Genomic DNA, 19,860 nt, shown 5'->3' on the forward strand with positions numbered 1-19,860 from the left:
ATTATTGTGTTGCTGTTGATTTCCCCTTTTATTGCTGTTAGCATTTGCCTTATGTATTGAGATGCTCCTATTTTGGGTGCATAGATATTTATAATTGTCATATCTTCTTCTTGGATTGATCCCTTGATCATTATTTTAATGTCCTTCTTTGTCTCTTGTAACAGTCTTTATTTTAAACTCTGTTTTTTCTGATATGTGAATTGCTACTCCAGCTTTCTTTCGATTTCCATTTGCATGGAATATCTTTTTCCATCCCCTCACTTTGTCTGTATGTGTCCCTAGGTCTGAAGTGGGTCTCTTGTAGACAGCATATATACGGGTCTTGTCTTTGTATGCATTCAGCCAGTCTATGTCTTTTGGTTGGAGCATTTAATCAATTTACATTTAAGGTCATTATCGATATGTATGTTCCTCTTACCATTTTCTTAATTGTTTTGGGTTTATTTTTGTAGGTCTATTCCTTCCCTTGTGTTTCCTGCCTAGAGAAGTTCCTTTAGCATTTGTTGTAAAGCTGGTTTGGTGGTGCTGAATTCTCAGTTTTTGCTTGTCTGTAAGGGTTTTAATTTCTCTCTTGAATCTGAGAGAGATCCTTGCTGGGTAGAGTAATCTTGGTTGTAGGATTTTCCCTTTCATCACTTTAAATATGTCCTGCCACTCCCTTCTGGTTTGCAGAATTTCTGCTGAAAGATCAGTTGTTAACCTTATGGGGGATTTCCTTGAATGTTATTTGTTGCTTTTCCCTTGCTGCTTTTAATATTTTTTTCTTTGTATTTAGTTTTTGATAGTTTGATTAATATGTGTCTTGGCGTGTTTCTCCTTGAATTTATCCTGTATGGGACTTGCGGTGCTTCCTGGACTTGATTGACTTTCCTTTCCCATGTGAGGAAAGTTTTCAACTATAATCTCTTCAAATATTTTCTCAGACCCTTTCTTTTTCTCTCCTTCTTCTGGGACCCCTATAATTCGAATGTTGGTGCGTTTAATGTTGTCCCAGAGGTCTCTGAGACTGTCCTCAATTCTTTTCATTCTTTTTTCTTTATTCTGCTCTGCAGTAGTATTTCCACTATTTTCTCTTCCAAGTCAGTTATCTGTTCTTCTGCCTCAGTTATTCTATTGATTCCTTCCAGAGAATTTTTAATTTCATTTATTGTGGTGTTCAGCATTGTTTGTTTGCTCCTTAGTTCTTCTAGGTCCTTGTTAAACGTTTCTTGTATTTTCTCCATTCCATTTCCAAGATTTTGGATCATCTTTACTATCATTACTCTGAATTCTTTTTCATGTAGACTTCCTATTCCCTCTTCATTTGTTTGGTCTGGTGGGTTTTTACCTTGCTGCTTCATCAGCTGCATAGTTCTCTGTTAGTGGAGCTGGGTCTTAGTATTGATTGATATTACGTGGGGCCAGGAGGTCTCTGGTGGTCCAGTGTCTTGAACTTGGCTCTCCCACCTCAGAGGCTCAGGCCTGACACCAGGCCGGAGCACCAACACCCTGTCAGTCATATGGCTCAGAAGAAAAGGGAGGAAAAAAGAAAGAAAAAAATAAAGTAAAATAAAATAAAGTACATAAAAAAAAATTAACATAAAAAATAATAATTGGAGACTTCCGGGAAGATGGCAGAGGAGTAAGACGCGGAGATCACCTTCCTCTCCACAGATACACCAGAAATACATCTACGCGTGGAACAACTCCTACAGAACACCTACTGAATGCTGGCAGAAGACCTCAGACCTCCCAAAAGGCAAGGAACCCCCCACGTACCTGGTTAGGGCAAAAGAAAAAACTAAACAGAGACAAAAGGATAGGGACGGGTCCTGCACCAGCGGGAGAGAGCTGTGAAGGAGGAAAAGTGTCCACACACTAGGAAGCCCCTTCGCGGGTGGAGACTTCGGGAGGCGGAGTGGGGGAGCTTGGGATCCGCGGAGGAGAGCACAGCAACAGGGGTGCGGAGGGCAAAGCGGACAGATTCCAGCGCAGAGGATCGGGCCGACCGGCACTCACCAGCCGAGAGGCTTGTCTGCTCGCCCGCCGGGGCGGGCGGGACTGGGAGCTGAGGCTCCGGCTTTTGACGGAGCGCTGGGAGAGGACTGAGGTTGGCGGCGTGAACACAGCCTGCAGGGCGTTGGTGCGCCGCGGCTGGCCGGGAGAGAGTCCGGGGAGGGGTCTGGACCTGCCGAAGAGGCAAGAGACTTTTACGTCCCTCTTTGTTTCCTGGTGCACGAGGAGAGGGGATTAAGAACGCTGCTTGAGAGAGCTCCAGGGACGGGCGCGAGCTGTGGCTAAGAGTGCGGAGCCCAGAGACAGACATGGGACGCTAAGGCCGCTGCTGCCGCCGCCAGGAGGCCTGTGTGCGAACACAGGTCACTAGCCACGCGCCCTTCTGGGGAGCCTGTGCAGCCCGCCACTGCCAGGGTCCCGGGATCCAGGGACGGCTCCCCGGGAGAGCGCACGGCGCGCCTCAGGCTGCAGCGTCACGCCGGCCTCTGCCGCTACAGGCCCGCCCCGCACTCCGTGACCCTCCCTACCCCCCCGGCCTGGGTGAGCCAGAGCCTCCGAATCAGCGGCTCCTTTAACCTCGTCCTGTCTGAGCAAAGAACAGACACCCTCCGGCGACCTACACGCACAGGCGGGGCCAAATCCAAAGCTGAGCCCCTGGGAACTGTCAGAACAAAGAAGAGAAAGGGAAATCTCTCCCAGCAGCCTCAGAAGCAGCGGATTAAAGCTCCACAATCAACTTGATATACCTGCATCTGTGGAATACCTGAATAGACAACGAATCATCCCAAATTAAGGAGCCGTGTGGATGAAAGGCTCTTGGTGCTGCAGCCAGGACTCAGTGCTGTGCCTCTGAGGTGGGAGAGCCAACTTCAGGACACTGGTCCACAAGAGGCCTCCCAGCTGCACATAATATCAAACAGCAAAAATCTCCGAGAGATCTCCATCTCAACGCCAGCACCCAGCTTCACTCAACGACCAGCAAGCTACAGTGCTGGACATCCTATGCCAAACAACTAGCAAGACAGGAACACAACCCCACCCATTAGCAGAGAGGCTGCCCAAAATCATAGTAAGTCTACAGACACCCCAAAACACACCACCAGACGTGGACCTGCCCACCAGAAAGACAAGATCCAGCCTCATACACCAGAACACAGGCACTAGTACCCTCCACCAGGAAGCCTACACAACCCACTGAACCAACCTTAGCCACTGGGGACAGACCCAAAAAACAACAGGAACTACGAACCTTCAGCCTGCAAAAAAGGAGACCCCAAACACAGTAAGATAAGCAAAATGAAAAGACAGAAAAACACACAGCAGATGAAGGAGCAAGATAAAAACCCACCAGACCTAACAAATGAAGAGGAAATAGGCAGTCTACCTGAAAAAGAATTCAGAATAATGATAGTAAGGTTGATCCGAAATCTTGGAGATAGAATGGACAATAGAATGGACAAATTGCAAGAATCAGTTAACAAGGACCTAGAAGAACTAAAGATGAAGCAAGCAACGATGAACAACACAATAAATGAAATTAAAAGTACTCTAGATGGGATCAATAGCAGAATAACTGAGGCAGAAGAACGGATAAGTGACCTGGAAGATAAAATAGTGGAAATAACTACTGCAGAGCAGAACAAAGAAAAAAGAATGAAAAGAACTGAGGACAGTCTCAGAGACCTCTGGGACAACATTAAACGCACCAACATTCGAATTATAGGGGTTCCAGAAGAAGAAGAGAAAAAGAAAGGGACTGAGAAAATATTTGAAGAGATTATAGTTGAAAACTTCCCTAATATGGGAAAAGAAATCATTAATCAAGTCCAGGAAGCACAGAGAGTCCCATACAGGATAAATCCAAGGAGAAATACGCCAAGACACATATTAATCAAATTGTCAAAAATTAAATACAAAGAAAACATATTAAAAGCAGCAAGGGAAAAACAACAAATAACACACAAGGGAATCCCATAAGGTTAACAGCTGATCTTTCAGCAGAAACTCTGCAAGCCAGAAGGGAGTGGCAGGACATATTGAAAGTGTTGAAGGAGAAAAACCTGCAACCAAGATTACTCTACCCAGCAAGGATCTCATTCAGATTTGATGGAGAAATTAAAACCTTTACAGACAAGCAAAAGCTGAGAGAGTTCAGCACCACCAAACCAGCTCTACAACAACTGCTAAAGGAACTTCTCTAGGCAAGAAACACAAAAGAAGGAAAGGACCTACAATAACGAACCCAAAACAATTAAGAAAATGGGAATAGGAACACACATATCGATAATTACCTTAAATGTAAATGGACTAAATGCTCCCACCAAAAGACACAGATTGGCTGAATGGATACAAAAACAAGACCCATATATTTGCTGTCTACAAGAGACCCACTTCAGACCTAGAGACACATACAGACTGAAAGTAAGGGGATGGAAAAAGGTATTTCATGCAAATGGAAACCAAAAGAAAGCTGGAGTAGCAATTCTCATATCAGACAAAATAGACTTTAAAATAAAGACTATTAGAAGAGACAAAGAAGGACACTACATAATGATCAAGGGATCGATCCAAGAGGAAGATATAACAATTGTAAATATTTATGCACCCAACATAGGTGCACCTCAATACATAAGGCAAATACTGACAACCATAAAAGGGGAAATCGACAGTAACACATTCATAGTAGGGGACTTTAACACCCCACTTTCGCCAATGGACAGATCATCCAAAATGAAAATAAATAAGGAAACACAAGCTTTAAATGATACATTAAACGAGATGGAGTTAATTGATATTTATAGGACATTCCATCCAAAAACAACAGAATACACATTTTTCTCAAGTGCTCATGGAACATTCTCCAGGATAGATCATATCTTGGGTCACAAATCAAGCCTTGGTAAATTTAAGAAAATTGAAATTGTATCAAGTATCTTTTCTGACCACAACGCCATGAGACTAGATATCAATTACAGGAAAAGATCTGTAAAAAATACAAACACATGGAGGCTAAACAATACACTACTTAATAAAACTAAAAGCTGGTTCTTTGAGAAGATAAACAAAATAGATAAACCACTAGCCAGACTCATCAAGAAAAAAAGGGAGAAGACTCAAATCAATAGAATTAGAAATGAAAAAGGAGAGGTAACAACTGACACTGCAGAAATAAAAGAGATCATGAGAGATTACTACAAGCAACTCTATGCCAATAAAATGGACAATCTGGAAGAAATGGACAAAATCTTAGAAATGTACAACCTGTCAAGACTGAATCAGGAAGAAATAGAAAATATGAACAGACCAATCACAAGCACTGAAATTGAAACTGTGATTAAAAATTTTCCAACAAAGAAAAGCCCAGGACCGGATGGCTTCACAGGCGAATTCTATCAAACATTTAGAGAAGAGCTAACACCTATCCTTCTCAAACTCTTCCAAAATATAGCAGAGGGAGGAACACTCCCAAACTCCTTCTACGAGGCCACCATCACCTTGATACCAAAACCAGACAAGGATGTCACAAAGAAAGAAAACTACAGGCCAATATCACTGATGAACATAGATGCAAAAATCCTCAACAAAATACTAGCAAATAGAATCCAACAGCACATTAAAAGGATCATACACCATGATCAAGTGGGGTTTATTCCAGGAATGCAAGGATTCTTCAATATACGCAAATCTATCAATGTGATAAACCATATTAACAAACTGAAGGAGAAAAACCATATGATCATCTCAATAGATGCAGAGAAAGCTTTTGACAAAATTCAACACCCATTTATGATAAAAACCCTGCAGAAAGTAGGCATAGAGGGAACTTTCCTCAACATAATAAAGGCCATATATGACAAGCCCACAGCAAACATCATCCTCAATGGCGAAAAACTGAAAGCATTTCCACTAAGATCAGGAACAAGACAAGGTTGCCCACTCTCACCACTCTTATTCAACATAGTTTTGGAAGTTTTAGCCACAGCAATCAGAGAAGAAAAGGAAATAAAAGGAATCCAAATCGGAAAAGAAGAAGTAAAGCTGTCACTGTTTGCAGATGACATGATCCTATACATAGAGAACCCTAAAGATGCTACCAGAAAACTACTAGAGCTAATCAATGAATTTGGTAAAGTGGCAGGATACAAAATTAATGCACAGAAATCTCTGGCATTCCTATATACTAATGATGAAAAATCTGAAAGTGAAATCAAGAAAACACTCCCATTTACCATTGCAACAGAAAGAATAAAATATCTAGGAATAAACCTACCTAAGGAGACAAAAGATCTGTATGCAGAAAATTATAAGACACTGATGAAAGAAATTAAAGATGATACAAATAGATGGAGAGATATACCATGTTCTTGGATTGGAAGAATCAACATTGTGAAAATGACTCTACTACCGAAAGCAATCTATAGATTCAATGCAATCCCTGTCAAACTACCACTGGCATTTTTCACAGAACTAGAACAAAAAATTTTGCAATTTGTATGGAAACACAAAAGACCCCGAATAGCCAAAGCAATCTTGAGAACGAAAGAAGGAACTGGAGGAATCAGGCTCCCAGACTTCAGACTATACTACAAAGCTACAGTTATCAAAACGGTATGGTACTGGCACAAAAACAGAAAGATAGATCAATGGAACAGGATAGAAAGCCCAGAGATAAACCCACGCACATATGGTCACCTTATCTTTGACAAAGGAGGCAGAAATGTACCGTGGAGAAAGGACAGCCTATTCAATAAGTGGTGCTGGGAAAACTGGACAGCTACATGTAAAAGTATGAAGTTAGATCACTCCCTAACACCATACACAAATATAAGCTCAAAATGGATTAAAGACCTAAATGTAAGGCCAGAAACTATCAAACTCTTAGAGGAAAACATAGGCAGAACACTCTATGACATAAATCACAGCAAGATTCTTTCTGACCCACCTCCTAGAGTAATGGAAATAAAAACAAGAGTAAACAAATGGGACCTAATGAAACTTAAAAGCTTTTGCGCAGCAAAGGAAACCATAAAGAAGACCAAAAGACAACCCTCAGAATGGGAGAAAATATTTGCAAATGAAGCAACTGACAAAGGATTGATCTCCAAAATTTATAAGCAGCTCATGCAGCTTAATAACAAAAAAACAAACAACCCAATCCAAAAATGGGCAGAAGACCTAAATAGACATTTCTCCAAAGAAGATATACAGAGTGCCAACAAACACATGAGAGAATGCTCAACATCACTAATCATGAGAGAAATGCAAATCAAAACTACAATGAGATATCATCTCACACCAGTCAGAATGGCCATCATCAAAAAATCTAGAAACAATAAATGCTGGAGAGGGTGTGGAGAAAAGGGAACCCTCTTACACTGTTGGTGGGAATGTAAATTGATACAGCCACTGTGGAGAACAGTATGGAGGTTCCTTAAAAAGCTACAAATAGAACTACCATATGACCCAGCAATCCCACTACTGGGCATATACCCTGAGAAAACCATAATTCAAAAAGAGTCATGTACCAAAATGTTCATTGCAGCTCTATTTACAATAGCCCAGAGATGGAAACAACCTAAGTGTCCATCATCGGATGAATGGATAAAGAAGATGTGGCACATATATACAATGGAATATTACTCAGCCATAAAAAGAGACGAAATTGAGCTATTTGTAATGAGGTGGATAGACCTAGAGTCTGTCATACAGAGTGAAGTAAGTCAGAAAGAGAGAGACAAATACCGTATGCTAACACATATATATGGAATTTAAAAAAAAAAATGTCATGAAAAACCTAGGGGTGAAACAGGAATAAAGACACAGACTTACTAGAGAATGGACTTGAGGCTATGGGGAGGGGGAAGTGTAAACGGTGACAAAGTGATAAAGAGGCATGGACATATATACACTACCAAACGTAAGGTAGATAGCTAGTGGGAAGCAGCCGCATAGCACAGGGAGATCAGCTCGGTGCTTTGTGACCGCCTGGAGGGGTGGGATAGGGAGGGTGGGAGGGAGGGAGACGCAAGCGGGAAGAGATATGGGAATATATGTATATATATAACTGATTCATTTTGTTGTGAAGCTGAAACTAACATACCATTGTAAAGCAATTATACTCCAATAAAGATGTTAAAAAAATAATAATAATAATAATTAAAAAAATGAGAACCAAACCAATAAACAAATCCACCAATGATAACAAGTGTTAAAAACTAAACTAAGATAAACATAAATATCAAAAACAAATCAGCTGCAGACAGCAAACCCTAAGTCTACAGTTGCTCCTAAAGTCCACCACCTCAATTTTGAGACGATTTGTTGTCTATTCAGGTATTCCACAGATGCAGGGTACATCAAGTTGATTGTCGGGATTTAATCCACTGCTCCTGAGGCTGCATGGAGAAATTTCCCTTTCTCTTCTTTCTTTGCACAGCTTCTGGGGTTCAGCTTTGGTTTTGGTTCCACCTCTGTGTGTAGGTCACCCTTAGGCATCTGTTCCCCACCAAGACCTGCGGCACCTTTTCCCCACCCAGACAGGAGGGGGTTAAAGCAGCACCTGATTAGGGGGCTCTGGCTCACTCAGGCTGGGTGGAGGGAGGGGTACGGTAGTCATAATGGGAATGCGGGGCGAGCCTGTGGCTGCTGAGGCCAGTGTGACATTGCAACAGCCTAAGGCATGCCGTGTGTCCTCCTGGGGAAGTTGTCCCTGGATCACGGGACCCTGGCAGTGGCAGGCTGCACAGGCTCCCACGGCAGGTGGTGGATAGTGTCCTGTGCTTGCACACTGGATTGTTAGTGGACAGCGGCAGCAGCCTTAGCATTTCATGCCCATCTCTGGGATCCAAGCTGATAGCCGCAGCTTGCGTTCATCTCTGGAGCTTGCTTAGGCAGTGCTCTGCCTTCTGTGGGCACAGAGGGAAGGAATTGCCTCTCTTTGTGCACCCAGAACAATGGTCTCTTGCCTCTTTGGCAGGTCCAGACTTTTTCCCAGACTCCCTCCTGGCTAGCTGTGGCGCACTAGCCCCCTTCAGGCTGTGTTCATGCAGCCAACCCCAGTCCTCTCCCTGGGATCTGACCTCCGAAGCCCAAGCCTCAGCTCCCAGCCCCCACCCTCCCCAGTGGGTGAGCAGACAAGCCTCTCAGGCTGGTGAATGCTGGTAGGCACCGATCCTCTGTGCAGGAATCTCTCCGCTTTGACCTCGGCACCCCTGTTGATGTGCTCTCCTCCGTGGCTCTGAAGCTTCCCCCCCACCCCCCATCTCCACCAGTGAAGGGGCTTCCTAGTGTATGGAAACTTTTCCTCCTTCACAGCTCCCTCCCAGAGGTGCAGGTCCCATCCCTATTCTTTTGTCTGTGTTTTTCCTCTTTTCTTTTGCCCTACCCAGGTACATGGGGATTTTCTTCCCTTTTGGGAAGTCTGAGGTCTTCTGCCAGCATTCAGTAGATGTTCTGTAGGAGTTGTTCCACTTGTAGATATATCTTTGATGTATTTGTGGGTAGCGAGGTGATTTCCATGTCTTACTCCTCCACCATCTTGAAGGTCCCCCTCTTCATTTTTAATTTAAAAAAATACTATCAAATTGCTCTTTTTGTAGCTATATATTTGTTTTTAATTTCATTAACTTTTCTTTCCAGTTAATTTCTTCTTTCTATTTTCTTGGGTTTTGTTGCTCTTTTTATAACTTTTTTATTTAAAAGCATGATTTATTTTCCCGTCTTTCTTATTTTCAAATGAATGCACATAAGTTATAATGTATAGAAATCTGCCTCTGAATATTACTTTAGTTGCAGACCACACATTTTGATATTCATGGGCTTCACTGTTATTAAGTTGTAAATCTGTAATCATTTCCACCCTTATTTAGTTAACTCAATTTGTTTTTAAGTGTGCTTTTTTTTAAAAAACTTCTATGGAGCTGATCCCTCTGTTGTTGTTGTTGTTTTTTCTTTCCAACTATACAATCTGTATCTCTAGATCTTGATATGCTGCAGGGTTTCATAGATATGTTTGGTAAGTATCAAGAACACAGCTGAATGAAAAAGGGTTGGATGAGAACAAGAAGCTAGAAGTTATTAAAAAATAAATTATTGTAGGTTTCTAATATGCCAGGCATTGTCACAGATGTGGGAAAAGACATTTCAATAAACAGTTACAGCCAATGTGATATGTACAAGTATGTTCAAAATACTTGTGAAAGATCAGAGGACTGAGTAACTAACCTGTCTCTATGGTGCCAGAGACGGCTTTATATAAGAAGTAACATTTGAATCTTGAAAAGATATTCCAGGGAAGAACGAACAGCATGCATATATATAGGCAAAGAGGCACGAAAGAGGACAGCATGTCTAAGGAACTGCAAACAATTTGGTGGGTCTGCACTAGCGTGTTTAGGGAATAGTGGTGTGCCAAGGGAGACAGACTGGAGAAACAGGTGGAGGTCAGATCATAAAGGACTTGTATGTCACAGTAAGTGGTCTAGGCTGCCAGCTAGTGCCACAGACACAAAACTAAAGCAACAGGTTACATCTGTTTCTAATTAACATCTCAAACAAAACAATATGAATAGGAGAGAAAAAAATTTCAAATTGACCCTACTTACCTTTCAACACTATTGAGATAAGAGGACCCATCATGGCCTCCTACTGCATATAACAGGTCATCAAGAACACTGACCCCAACTCCACATCGCCTTTTGCTCATTGAAGCTACCATTCGCCATTCATTGGTCTGTGGATCATATCGTTCAACACTGGAAATGGCATCTCCACTGCACCAACCACCAACTGGGGAAGTAACAGAAATGGTCAGGAGAATACCTGTCCTAAAGCATAGAATGTATCACTCACTGCTAACTTTTATTTGGTTAAGTCCTAATGCTTGGACTTAACCAAACGCCTCTAGAAGCAGGTTAAAACATAAGTTATGATTTTTACTTATTCCACTGGGATTGCTATAATCTTTAGAATTTTCTAAATAAGTTAGTATTAGGTCCATTTTACAGAGGAGGGCAAGGACACCAATTCAAATTATATTGGGAAGTAATGTGGCATTTAATGGCCAAAACATTGAATTTAGTTAGAAAACTAGGGCTTGACTGTTGCCTCTACATAAATGTAATGTATTATCAAAAACCAAAAGAAGAACCATACCTCAGAAGCCTGTTTAAAAAAAAAATTTCTTTTATTCTATTAGGGGAGAGGGATTTCGGCTCATCTGCTCATGACCTCATCTTGTGACTAAAAATAATACAAAAATTCTTACGACTTATAAAATGTTTTGCCTTCTGTTTAATCTGCAGTCTGTACTGAATTCTACAATATCCAACATGACATTCAGGATCAGAAAACATTTTGAAGAAATTACATTTTTCATAAGTAAGTAATAGTCAGAATAACAGGTTCAAACTGAGTTCAATAAAGCTTCTCTGAGTGTTCCCGAAAAAAACTGTAATTATAGCAGATAAATTTAATTTGTTATTCTTTAAAATCATCTCTATGTCAATCTAAAATAAGAGCTAGATTCTGGAGCATAAAAAGTGAAGTCTAAGGATAACTTAACCTCAAAACATTTGAAAACTAATGGTTTCTTGGAGGTCTCAATAACTTCCTGAGCCAGAATAAAATGCGATGTTTCTAACCTTCTTCTGGTGGATTTGAAAACTCATTCCTTATTTCAAATCTCAATATGCTGTATACATTTTATTTTATTATGATTTCATTTAAATTAGGATATTCAACTAATACTAAATCACAGTAAGTTTTGTCTATATTAATTGGCTTAAATTTGAATTCTGTTCTGGGATATATGCCTGGAGTTTCAATATCAGAGAAAACATCTTAACTTCCAACATAAAATTTGGCTGCAAATGTGAGGGTTATAAGCACTTGAGACAAATCAAACAGCCTAATTATTAAACCTCAGGCACAATTTATAATGAAAGCTATTAAAACCAGCTGTTTATTGGATTACATGGCTCCAAATCAAGTTAATATCACTTCATAATCTGTGTTCTTTGATACTAAAGAAAAAAAATAGGCCGTTAGGAAATCAAATTTAAACCTTTCCTGTGACCTGGGGAAAAAAGCAAAGGAAAAAGTTGTTCAATTCCACTGCCTCATGGCAATTTTATGTGCATTATGATTTCCAAGGCAGCAGGTGATGGCATAACGGGGACAGAACTAGCTAAGTTATTATTACAAGCCAGTACACTGTACTTAGCAAGATAAAGTGTATGCATAGTTTCTGCTGTGAGAACACTCAATTTGTGTTAAGTGATGTACTTAAGACAAAATATTGCTGAAAAGGTGACATACAGTTTTATATGCGTGAGATGTTGACTGTGAAAAGAATTACTTCAGACAGATTTGATCAAAAAGTGTTACCTTAAAGTAGGCAACTTTCACAAAGTGTCTGGAATAAGGATCAGTGAACTGAATACTAAAAAAAAAAAAAATCCCCAACAAAAAAGAAGCACAGAATTGAGAAGCATCAAGAAACCTAATGGAAAACAAGAGGACAAACCAGAAGACATCAGTAGGAGTAAAATGCTGAGTAATAAAACTACTGAGATTATAGATTTGATCTTAGGCTTCCAGGATGAAGAAATGAAGACTCAATTTTCCAAAGTTAAGTGAGAACTGGTAATTTGGCATTCCAAAGATAATGAAAAAATTGCAATAAAAACCAAAGCAAATTAAGGATTAAGTGTTAAGTAGAGACAGGTGGGTCAAGATCTAAAATAATGTCAGTGGAACAGTATCACTCAAGAATAGAGGTCAGATCTGGATAGCACAAAAAGACTGAGAAAGCAGGGAAAACCAATACAGTTGTAAGAAAAAGACCTAATGGTTTTTCTCTACAAATGAAAAAGGAAACTTTTAGTTTAATAGTGTAAAAGAGGTGACAGACGATTTAACTTTTCTTCTTTATGTTTTCCTGTGTTAACAAATATTTCTATATTTCATGTGTATTCACTTCTATAATCAGAAAAACTTTAAAAAAGTGTTATTTACAAATAGGTTATTGTGGGACTTCCCTGGTGGTCCAGTGGTAAAAAATCCACCTTCTAGTGCAGGGGACACGGGTTCAATCCCTGGTCAGGGAACTAAGATCCCACATGCTGCGGGGCAACTAAGCCCGCACCACAACTACTGAGCCCATGTGCCTCAACCAGAGAGCCCATGTGCTGCAAACTACAGAGCCCATATGCTCTGGAGCCTGTGCACCACAACTACAGAGCCCAAGTGCTCTGGAGCCCACGCCACAACCAGAGAGAAAACCTGCACCCCACAACTAGAGAGAGGGCTGTGCACTGCAACAAAGAGCCCATGCTGGGGCTTCCCTGGTGGCGCAGTGGTTGAGAGTCTGCCTGCCGATGCAGGGGACACGGGTTCATGCTCTGGTCTGGGAAGATCCCACATGTCGCGGAGCAGCTAGGCCCGTGAGCCATGGCCGCTGATCCTGTGTATCCGGAGCCTGTGCTCCGCAACAGGAGAGGCCACAACAGTGAGAGGTCCGCGTACCGCAAAAAAAAAAAAAAAAGAGCCCGTGCTGCAATGAAAGATCCCACATACCGCAACAAAGATCCTGCATGCCACAACTAAGACCCGACGCAGCCAAAAATAATAAATAAATATTAAAAAATATAAAAATAGGTTATCTTTCATGCACGAACTGACATTAGCAATCCATTATTGTTTTCCAATTTTCCTTTTCCATTAATCATGATGGGTCGATGCTAATTTCTCACTAGTGTTCCTCAGGATCAAGAGCATGCAATTAATCTTTATTGATGCCTGCTCTGACAAGATTGCTATACAATCTGGAAACTACAAAAATAAATCAGAAATGGTCCTTGCTCTGAAGTAGTTAAAAATATAGTAGAGGAATCAGATACCCAATCAGCAATATGAAATTATGAGATTACTAGCAAGAGTTTGAGATCATGGGGCTTCCCTGGTGGCGCAGTGGTTGAGAGTCCACCTGCCGATGCAGGGGACACGGGTTCGTGCCCCGGTCCGGGAAGATCCCACATGCCGCGGAGCGGCTGGGCCCGTGAGCCATGGCCGCTGAGCCTGCACGTCCGGAGCCTGTGCTCCGCAACGGGAGAGGCCACAACAGTGAGAGGCCCACGTACCGCAAAAAAAAAAAAAAAAAAAAAGTTTGAGATCATGAAACTGATCCAATTTAACTGGCTTCTAAAGAAGGCAAAGTGTGATTTCATTAATACCATGATTTAATCAACAGAGGCAAATGAGATTTTAGTGAAGATGGTTACACATTGAAAACATGGCACCTGACAATTTATAATCATGTTATATTGGAAGAATATGGTAGGAACCAGCAGGATAAAGATGGCAGCTGTTGAGTAATTCAAGTCAAGTTTAAATTTCTATTTAATGGAGTTACATTATTATCTCTCAGCATCCCCAAAGGTGTACCTTGTCTAGTTCCACTGGATTGGTAACCCCCACTGAATCCATAAAGACCCTGAAATGTACTGTACTTTCCACAAACCTATTTGGCTTAGTTTCTAGCTTTTGATCATAGGAAGGTTCTCTTCTGTTCCATTTTCTCCTGAGTTCCCATTATCCTCCCCTCTTCCTTAATCTAGTTCTTAATTCACTGCCAGAATGTTCTGAGGCTGATGAAACAGCAGTATACTGTCATCCCTTCTCCAGGTACAATAACAGCCAAATAAAATAGTTAATAGATCTTGATAACAATGGATATACCTCCACAAAGATGGCCCTACTAGTACTAGAATTCCTGAAACCAACATGGCATCATGAAAATAAACCTTAGGTACCAAATAATTAGATCTTGCATCCTTCTAATTAAAAAAAAAAAGATAACTGACTTTCATAATTGGGGAAACAGAAACTCTGATGTAATTTATAGCATTCTTGTATGTATAGGGAGCTGGCACATAAACTACTTTTATAAATAAAAGACACTTAATAATATAATTTATCTAGTTTAACCAACAAAGCTAAACAAATGTTATAAAGACCTCCCTGGGAACTTAACCAGATCTGGCAATGAATTTATTCACCGATTTATGGCAACTATAGATGGTACGTGGGAGTGAGGAGGCAGATGTACATAAGTGTGAGCATGCAAGCAAGTAAACTCACATGAGTATGTGAATATGTACCTGTGCATGCATATATAGGAATGAAAGTCATAGGAATAAATAAGAATGATAATAGAAATAAATCTATTAATAACAATAAACAAGAGACATAGGATACTGAGAGTATGGGAGAATTCAGTACATGATGAATTAATAATCAAGTTTGAAATCTAAAACAGGAATGAAGGAATCTTTCAAAAGAGAAGGAAAAAGCCCGATGAGGATTAGACAGAAAAAGAAAATGTGGCATCAATTTTCTTCTTGAAGAAATGCTACAGTCCTCTATGTGAAGAAGTTTAGATGAAAAAATTTAAAAAGGAGATCTCAAACATAAATTATCAAATTTTTCTTCTAAAAATGTAAGGGAAAATACATTCCCACATGCCAAGAGAAAATAAAATTGAAGGGAAAAAGATAGGCAAGTGGTTAGGCTGAAGGGAAAGGATACTATGCCCCAGTGATTACATAGAATTCCCTGATGAAAAGGAATAGAACACTTAACATATCAAACAGAATCCGAGGAAGCCTACACTTAATAGTCGTGGAATTACTGAAATGTGGGAGCATAAATACAAAGAATACAATAGGTTCCAGCTAGTTCCATGAATCAGGATTTGAAAAAAATTTTGAAGGGAAAGAACTTGCTATAGACTGAATGTGTCCCTCTGAAATTCATATATTGAAATCTATTCCTCAATGTAATGGTATCAGGAGGTGAGGCCTTATGGAGGTGCTCTGCCCTCATGAATGGAATTAGTACTCTTACAAAAGAGACTTCAGAGAGATCCCATGCCCCTTCCTCCACATGAGGACATAGCAAAAGATGAAAAGACGGAGTCTATGAAGAAGGACAAAGTGGGCCATCACCAGACACCAAAATCTGCCGGCACCTTGATCTTGTACTCGCCAGCCTCCAGAACTATAAGAAATAAATTTCTGTTGTTAATAAGCCACCCATTATATGGTTTTCTGTTATAGCAGTCTGAACGGACTAAGACAGAACTAGTGAAAAGTTTTACCAAACAGTGAGAAAGTTGTTATTCAAGTGACTAAGAGAGCTGAATTTATGTGCACAGAAGTGAAATATCTAAGATTGAAAGTTCTCAGATATTTAGGGGCAGACAGTGGGAGCAGAATGATACAGCAGGATGTCTTGGGCTCAGTCTAGCTCAGGAGAGCTAGGAAACAGTGTAACTGTTTAATGTAAGGTAATGTTTCTTGACAGTTCCATGTAATTATGAGGTGACTGGCACACTGGAATATAAAATTCATGCATATGATTTATTATAACAAAACATCCACTGCATGACATTTTTAGATTTATATAAAAATGCAGCACTCAGCACTCTTTTGGAGAGCACCAGTGTTGGATCATGAGTTAAGAGTCAAGATACATCATTAGTTATTTTTTGTTTGTTTTTAAAAGGTGTGAACATTTTTTTTTTACAATTAAAAAAATATATTTTATTTTTTTGGCTATGTGCTGCACAGCATGCTGGTTCTTAATTCCCCAACGAGGGACTGAACCTGTGCCCCAGGCAGTGGAAGCACAGAGTCTTGACCACTGGACCACCAGGGAAGTCCACATCATAAATTATTATGCATCTCTTACAGATATCACAACCGACCAAAGGATACTCAAATGACAGTCTCTCAAGTGGGAAAATATTCGGTTTAGTCACAGTGTATTAAGATCCAAACCTGCAAAGAGTACTTCTCCACATCGAATAGGTTTCCGTGGTCTTGTCCTTGGTCCTTGCATTAGTGGTCGTTCTTGAGGCAATAGAAGATAGTTTTTAGCCTCATCTACCAAGTCTCTGTGGAAAAATTCTGCCGTTATTCCAAATGTCTAAATAATATTGTTAGTCAAATCCCAATATGGTTAAGGAATATGTAAGATGGCAAAGGGGAGCAAGCATAAATCAAACCAAATCATGAATGCCAGCCAACATTAAAAAGGTAACAAACATGAGAGCAATGATGCCAGTCACACTGTGAGCTGTGAATTGATTGGTATTTCCATCATGACTTCATATCTTACCGCAAATTTAGCCTAAAACTCAACATGCTTGATGCTAACAGTAACTTATGGGAAACTAAAAATTACAAGTTAATTATCAGCCTGCATAGTTACTGCTTTCTAATGAATTTTACTAGATTTTGCAGGATACTGGCAAAGTAGCACATCAGCCATGACACTAGATATTTGCTAGATTAAAGTAACAAAACTAGGTCAAAAATTGGATTGCTAAAAAGAAACACTATTGTCATTTAATATTAATTTTCTATCTGGTACTGTATGAATAGTTTATTCTCAACAAGTCTACTGAGGATGAACACAGTTTTTTTTTTTCTATTGAGGTACTTTATAAGAACCTAGTAATTACACTTGTTAAATATAATATCCTAACTCAAACTATTTATGTACTTATTTCACTTGAGTCCTTTGAGTGATTCAATGTGTGACTAGTGCAAATTCAATCTGTCACTGTTCTTTCTCAACTCTGAAAGTGTTTCCTAAATTACACTATATTTTCATTTCTTTATTTACTTTATATTACATCGAGTAATTTATTCCTGCTGGACCAGTCCCAGGCATGACCCAGTAATGTACTTCCAGTATATGGCTTTGCTAAGGCCTCATCTGAGTTTATTTATGCTAAAAACAAAAATAAACAAAACTCCCCCAAAATCCCAAGCTGATGGCCAAGAACTTTTTCTAGCTTCCTCAGCTAAAAACAAAGACTGTGATCTCCTAATTACTGGTTTTTAATTAAGTTGTTCAAGGGTTCCTAGAAAGAGTACTATAGAGCTAATACTTAGTGGCCAACACAAAATTAATAGTAACAATAATAAGGGCTTAATACATATTAACTCATTTAATCTCCACCACAGCCCTGTGGAATAGGTACTGTTATTATCCCTATTTTATAGATAAAGGAACTGTACCAGAAAGAGGTTTAAGTAACTTGAATAAGGTCACACAGCTAGTAAATAATAAGGTCAGGATATCAGGAACAGGCTTCTTTTAAAAGTGACTTTAGAAGTATCTTTAATTTCTGCATTGGAATCAGTACAATCCAATTTCTATTTTATGGGAGAGGGGCACCTTTGTATTGTTTCTTCAGATTTCAGCAGCCATAGTTCATGTGGTTTTCCTTCTGCTGTCATAAATATTTGGGGGGAATTAATTGCCTCTTGTCTTTAAGTTTAAAAGGTAAACACCTAAAACCCCCTCTAACATCTCCGGTTAAAGGAACACACTTCAGATTATAGAAGAAATGCAAATGAATCTATATGTCCTATCTTTGTTCTAGAGATTCCTGATTCTAGAACAAGTTTCTTTAGTCACAAAGGAAGATCCAAAGGTTGGTATAGTTTAAAGAGAGTTCTGACTCACTCTTTCGTTTTTATATATGGAACATGCTGGGAAACAACTGTTAAAAACACCATATGGTTTAAGATTTGAAACTGGACCTTAAAATCTGTCAAGTGGAAAAGTAGTTTATTAAATTCTGTATATAGTACAGAGATAGCCCAATAAAGTAGGTGTTCTGTTTGTTTGTCATGTAGAAGCATTTAGAGTTTCTTTCAGTCAAAATAACATTATGAAACTGCTTCATCAAGCTCTAGTGGAAATCTTTCCATAGCTACTTTAGGGGTGTCGTAGACCTTTAACTCTGTCCACGATCTCAGAAAGCAAGGCTGATCCTATTCCCTAACTAGGCATACGTGATGGAATGAAAAAGTGCTCCTCATACACTTTTTTGATGGAGTCAAGAGCATTATTTATCTCAAGAAAAGATGTATTAGCAGAGAACTGCCTCTTCAAACTCAAGCTTGCATTAAATCTTAGAAATCTACCTCTTTATTGCCACTTCTACACCAATAAATACCACACATAAAAAAACTAATGGAATGGAATACTGTAAGTTCAGTCATCTCTTTTTCCATCTCCTTTTGACCCTAGCCCAGAAGAAAAACCACTTAACTACTGCCTTGATTTCAGCACTAAAAAACACAATATTTAGGAAGCAATATAAATAAGGAAATTAGGAGAGGACAGGAATGTTTCGTTGTTGATTTCTCCCATCCAGGGTCATTCATACCTGCATTCTTCATCACTTTTGATGAGGGGATCAGAGCCTACAGTACCCACCAGAAACTTGGGACTAAGCAAAGGCAAACGAACATGCTGCAGCACCTATGAGATAATAAACACTATTAAAGGCACAAACTCCCATCTGCAAGATATTTAAGAGAATACATAACCCGTGCTCCCTACTGTGTTTCCAACTATTTTGAGATCTAATTGGATTAATTAATTGATCTAACTAATAAACAATGAAGATGGAGGGAAGGCATAAATACTAAATTTATTCTAACCAATTCAGTAATTAGAACAATCAGAAAATTGAAAGCACACTAATATCACTTTAGAATGCTACTTTATGCTTTCAGAAGTATGTTGTTATAAGCTCTTCTATAATTAGCTCACATGGCTGTAATTAACAATCTAGAAGAATATTCCATTAAATTGCTAAGGACTATCATCATAATAACAAGAACATTAAATATTTCATTTAGTGACCACTTATGACCCATTTAATTCTTTACTCTTCAAACTGTGGTGGGATTTCCAAGCCATAGGGAAGGGAAGCATGATAATTGCTATCCTTGCTCTCTTTTGTTCATTTTGTATCATTTAAGTTCTGATTTGTGCTAT

The 19,860-nt window shown here is 39.6% G+C and overlaps 1 protein-coding gene and 1 long non-coding RNA gene across 5 annotated transcripts in view; one reads left to right on the plus strand and one right to left on the minus strand.

The window, feature by feature from the left end:
* LOC113609197 (uncharacterized) overlaps positions 1 to 19,860 on the plus strand; it is a 67,623-nt gene that overhangs the window by 39,441 nt on the left and 8,322 nt on the right. Inside the window, exon 6 of one of the 3 annotated variants that reach the window (XR_003428551.1) lies at positions 11,298 to 11,373. The exons of 1 other annotated variant lie outside the window; for it this stretch is intronic. This is a non-coding gene — a long non-coding RNA (uncharacterized LOC113609197). Of the gene's footprint in view, positions 1 to 9,973; positions 10,589 to 11,297; positions 11,374 to 19,860 lie in introns of those variants that run through there. One more of the 3 variants, XR_003428554.1, reaches the window with a different exon arrangement.
* KLHL20 (kelch like family member 20) overlaps positions 1 to 19,860 on the minus strand; it is an 85,628-nt gene that overhangs the window by 24,475 nt on the left and 41,293 nt on the right. For both annotated transcript variants that reach the window (XM_027086291.1, XM_027086293.1), the window contains 3 exons: positions 19,244 to 19,338; positions 16,836 to 16,951; positions 10,599 to 10,782 (listed from right to left, as the gene is read on the minus strand). In XM_027086291.1, the coding sequence (XP_026942092.1) occupies positions 10,599 to 10,782; positions 16,836 to 16,951; positions 19,244 to 19,338 (395 nt within the window). The remainder of the gene's footprint in view (positions 1 to 10,598; positions 10,783 to 16,835; positions 16,952 to 19,243; positions 19,339 to 19,860) is intronic.

The sequence above is a fragment of the Aethalodelphis obliquidens genome, unplaced genomic scaffold (genome assembly GCF_003676395.1).
Source record: "Aethalodelphis obliquidens isolate GAN/ISIS:26980383/991018 unplaced genomic scaffold, ASM367639v1 scaffold55, whole genome shotgun sequence".
Taxonomy (NCBI): domain Eukaryota; kingdom Metazoa; phylum Chordata; class Mammalia; order Artiodactyla; family Delphinidae; genus Aethalodelphis; species Aethalodelphis obliquidens.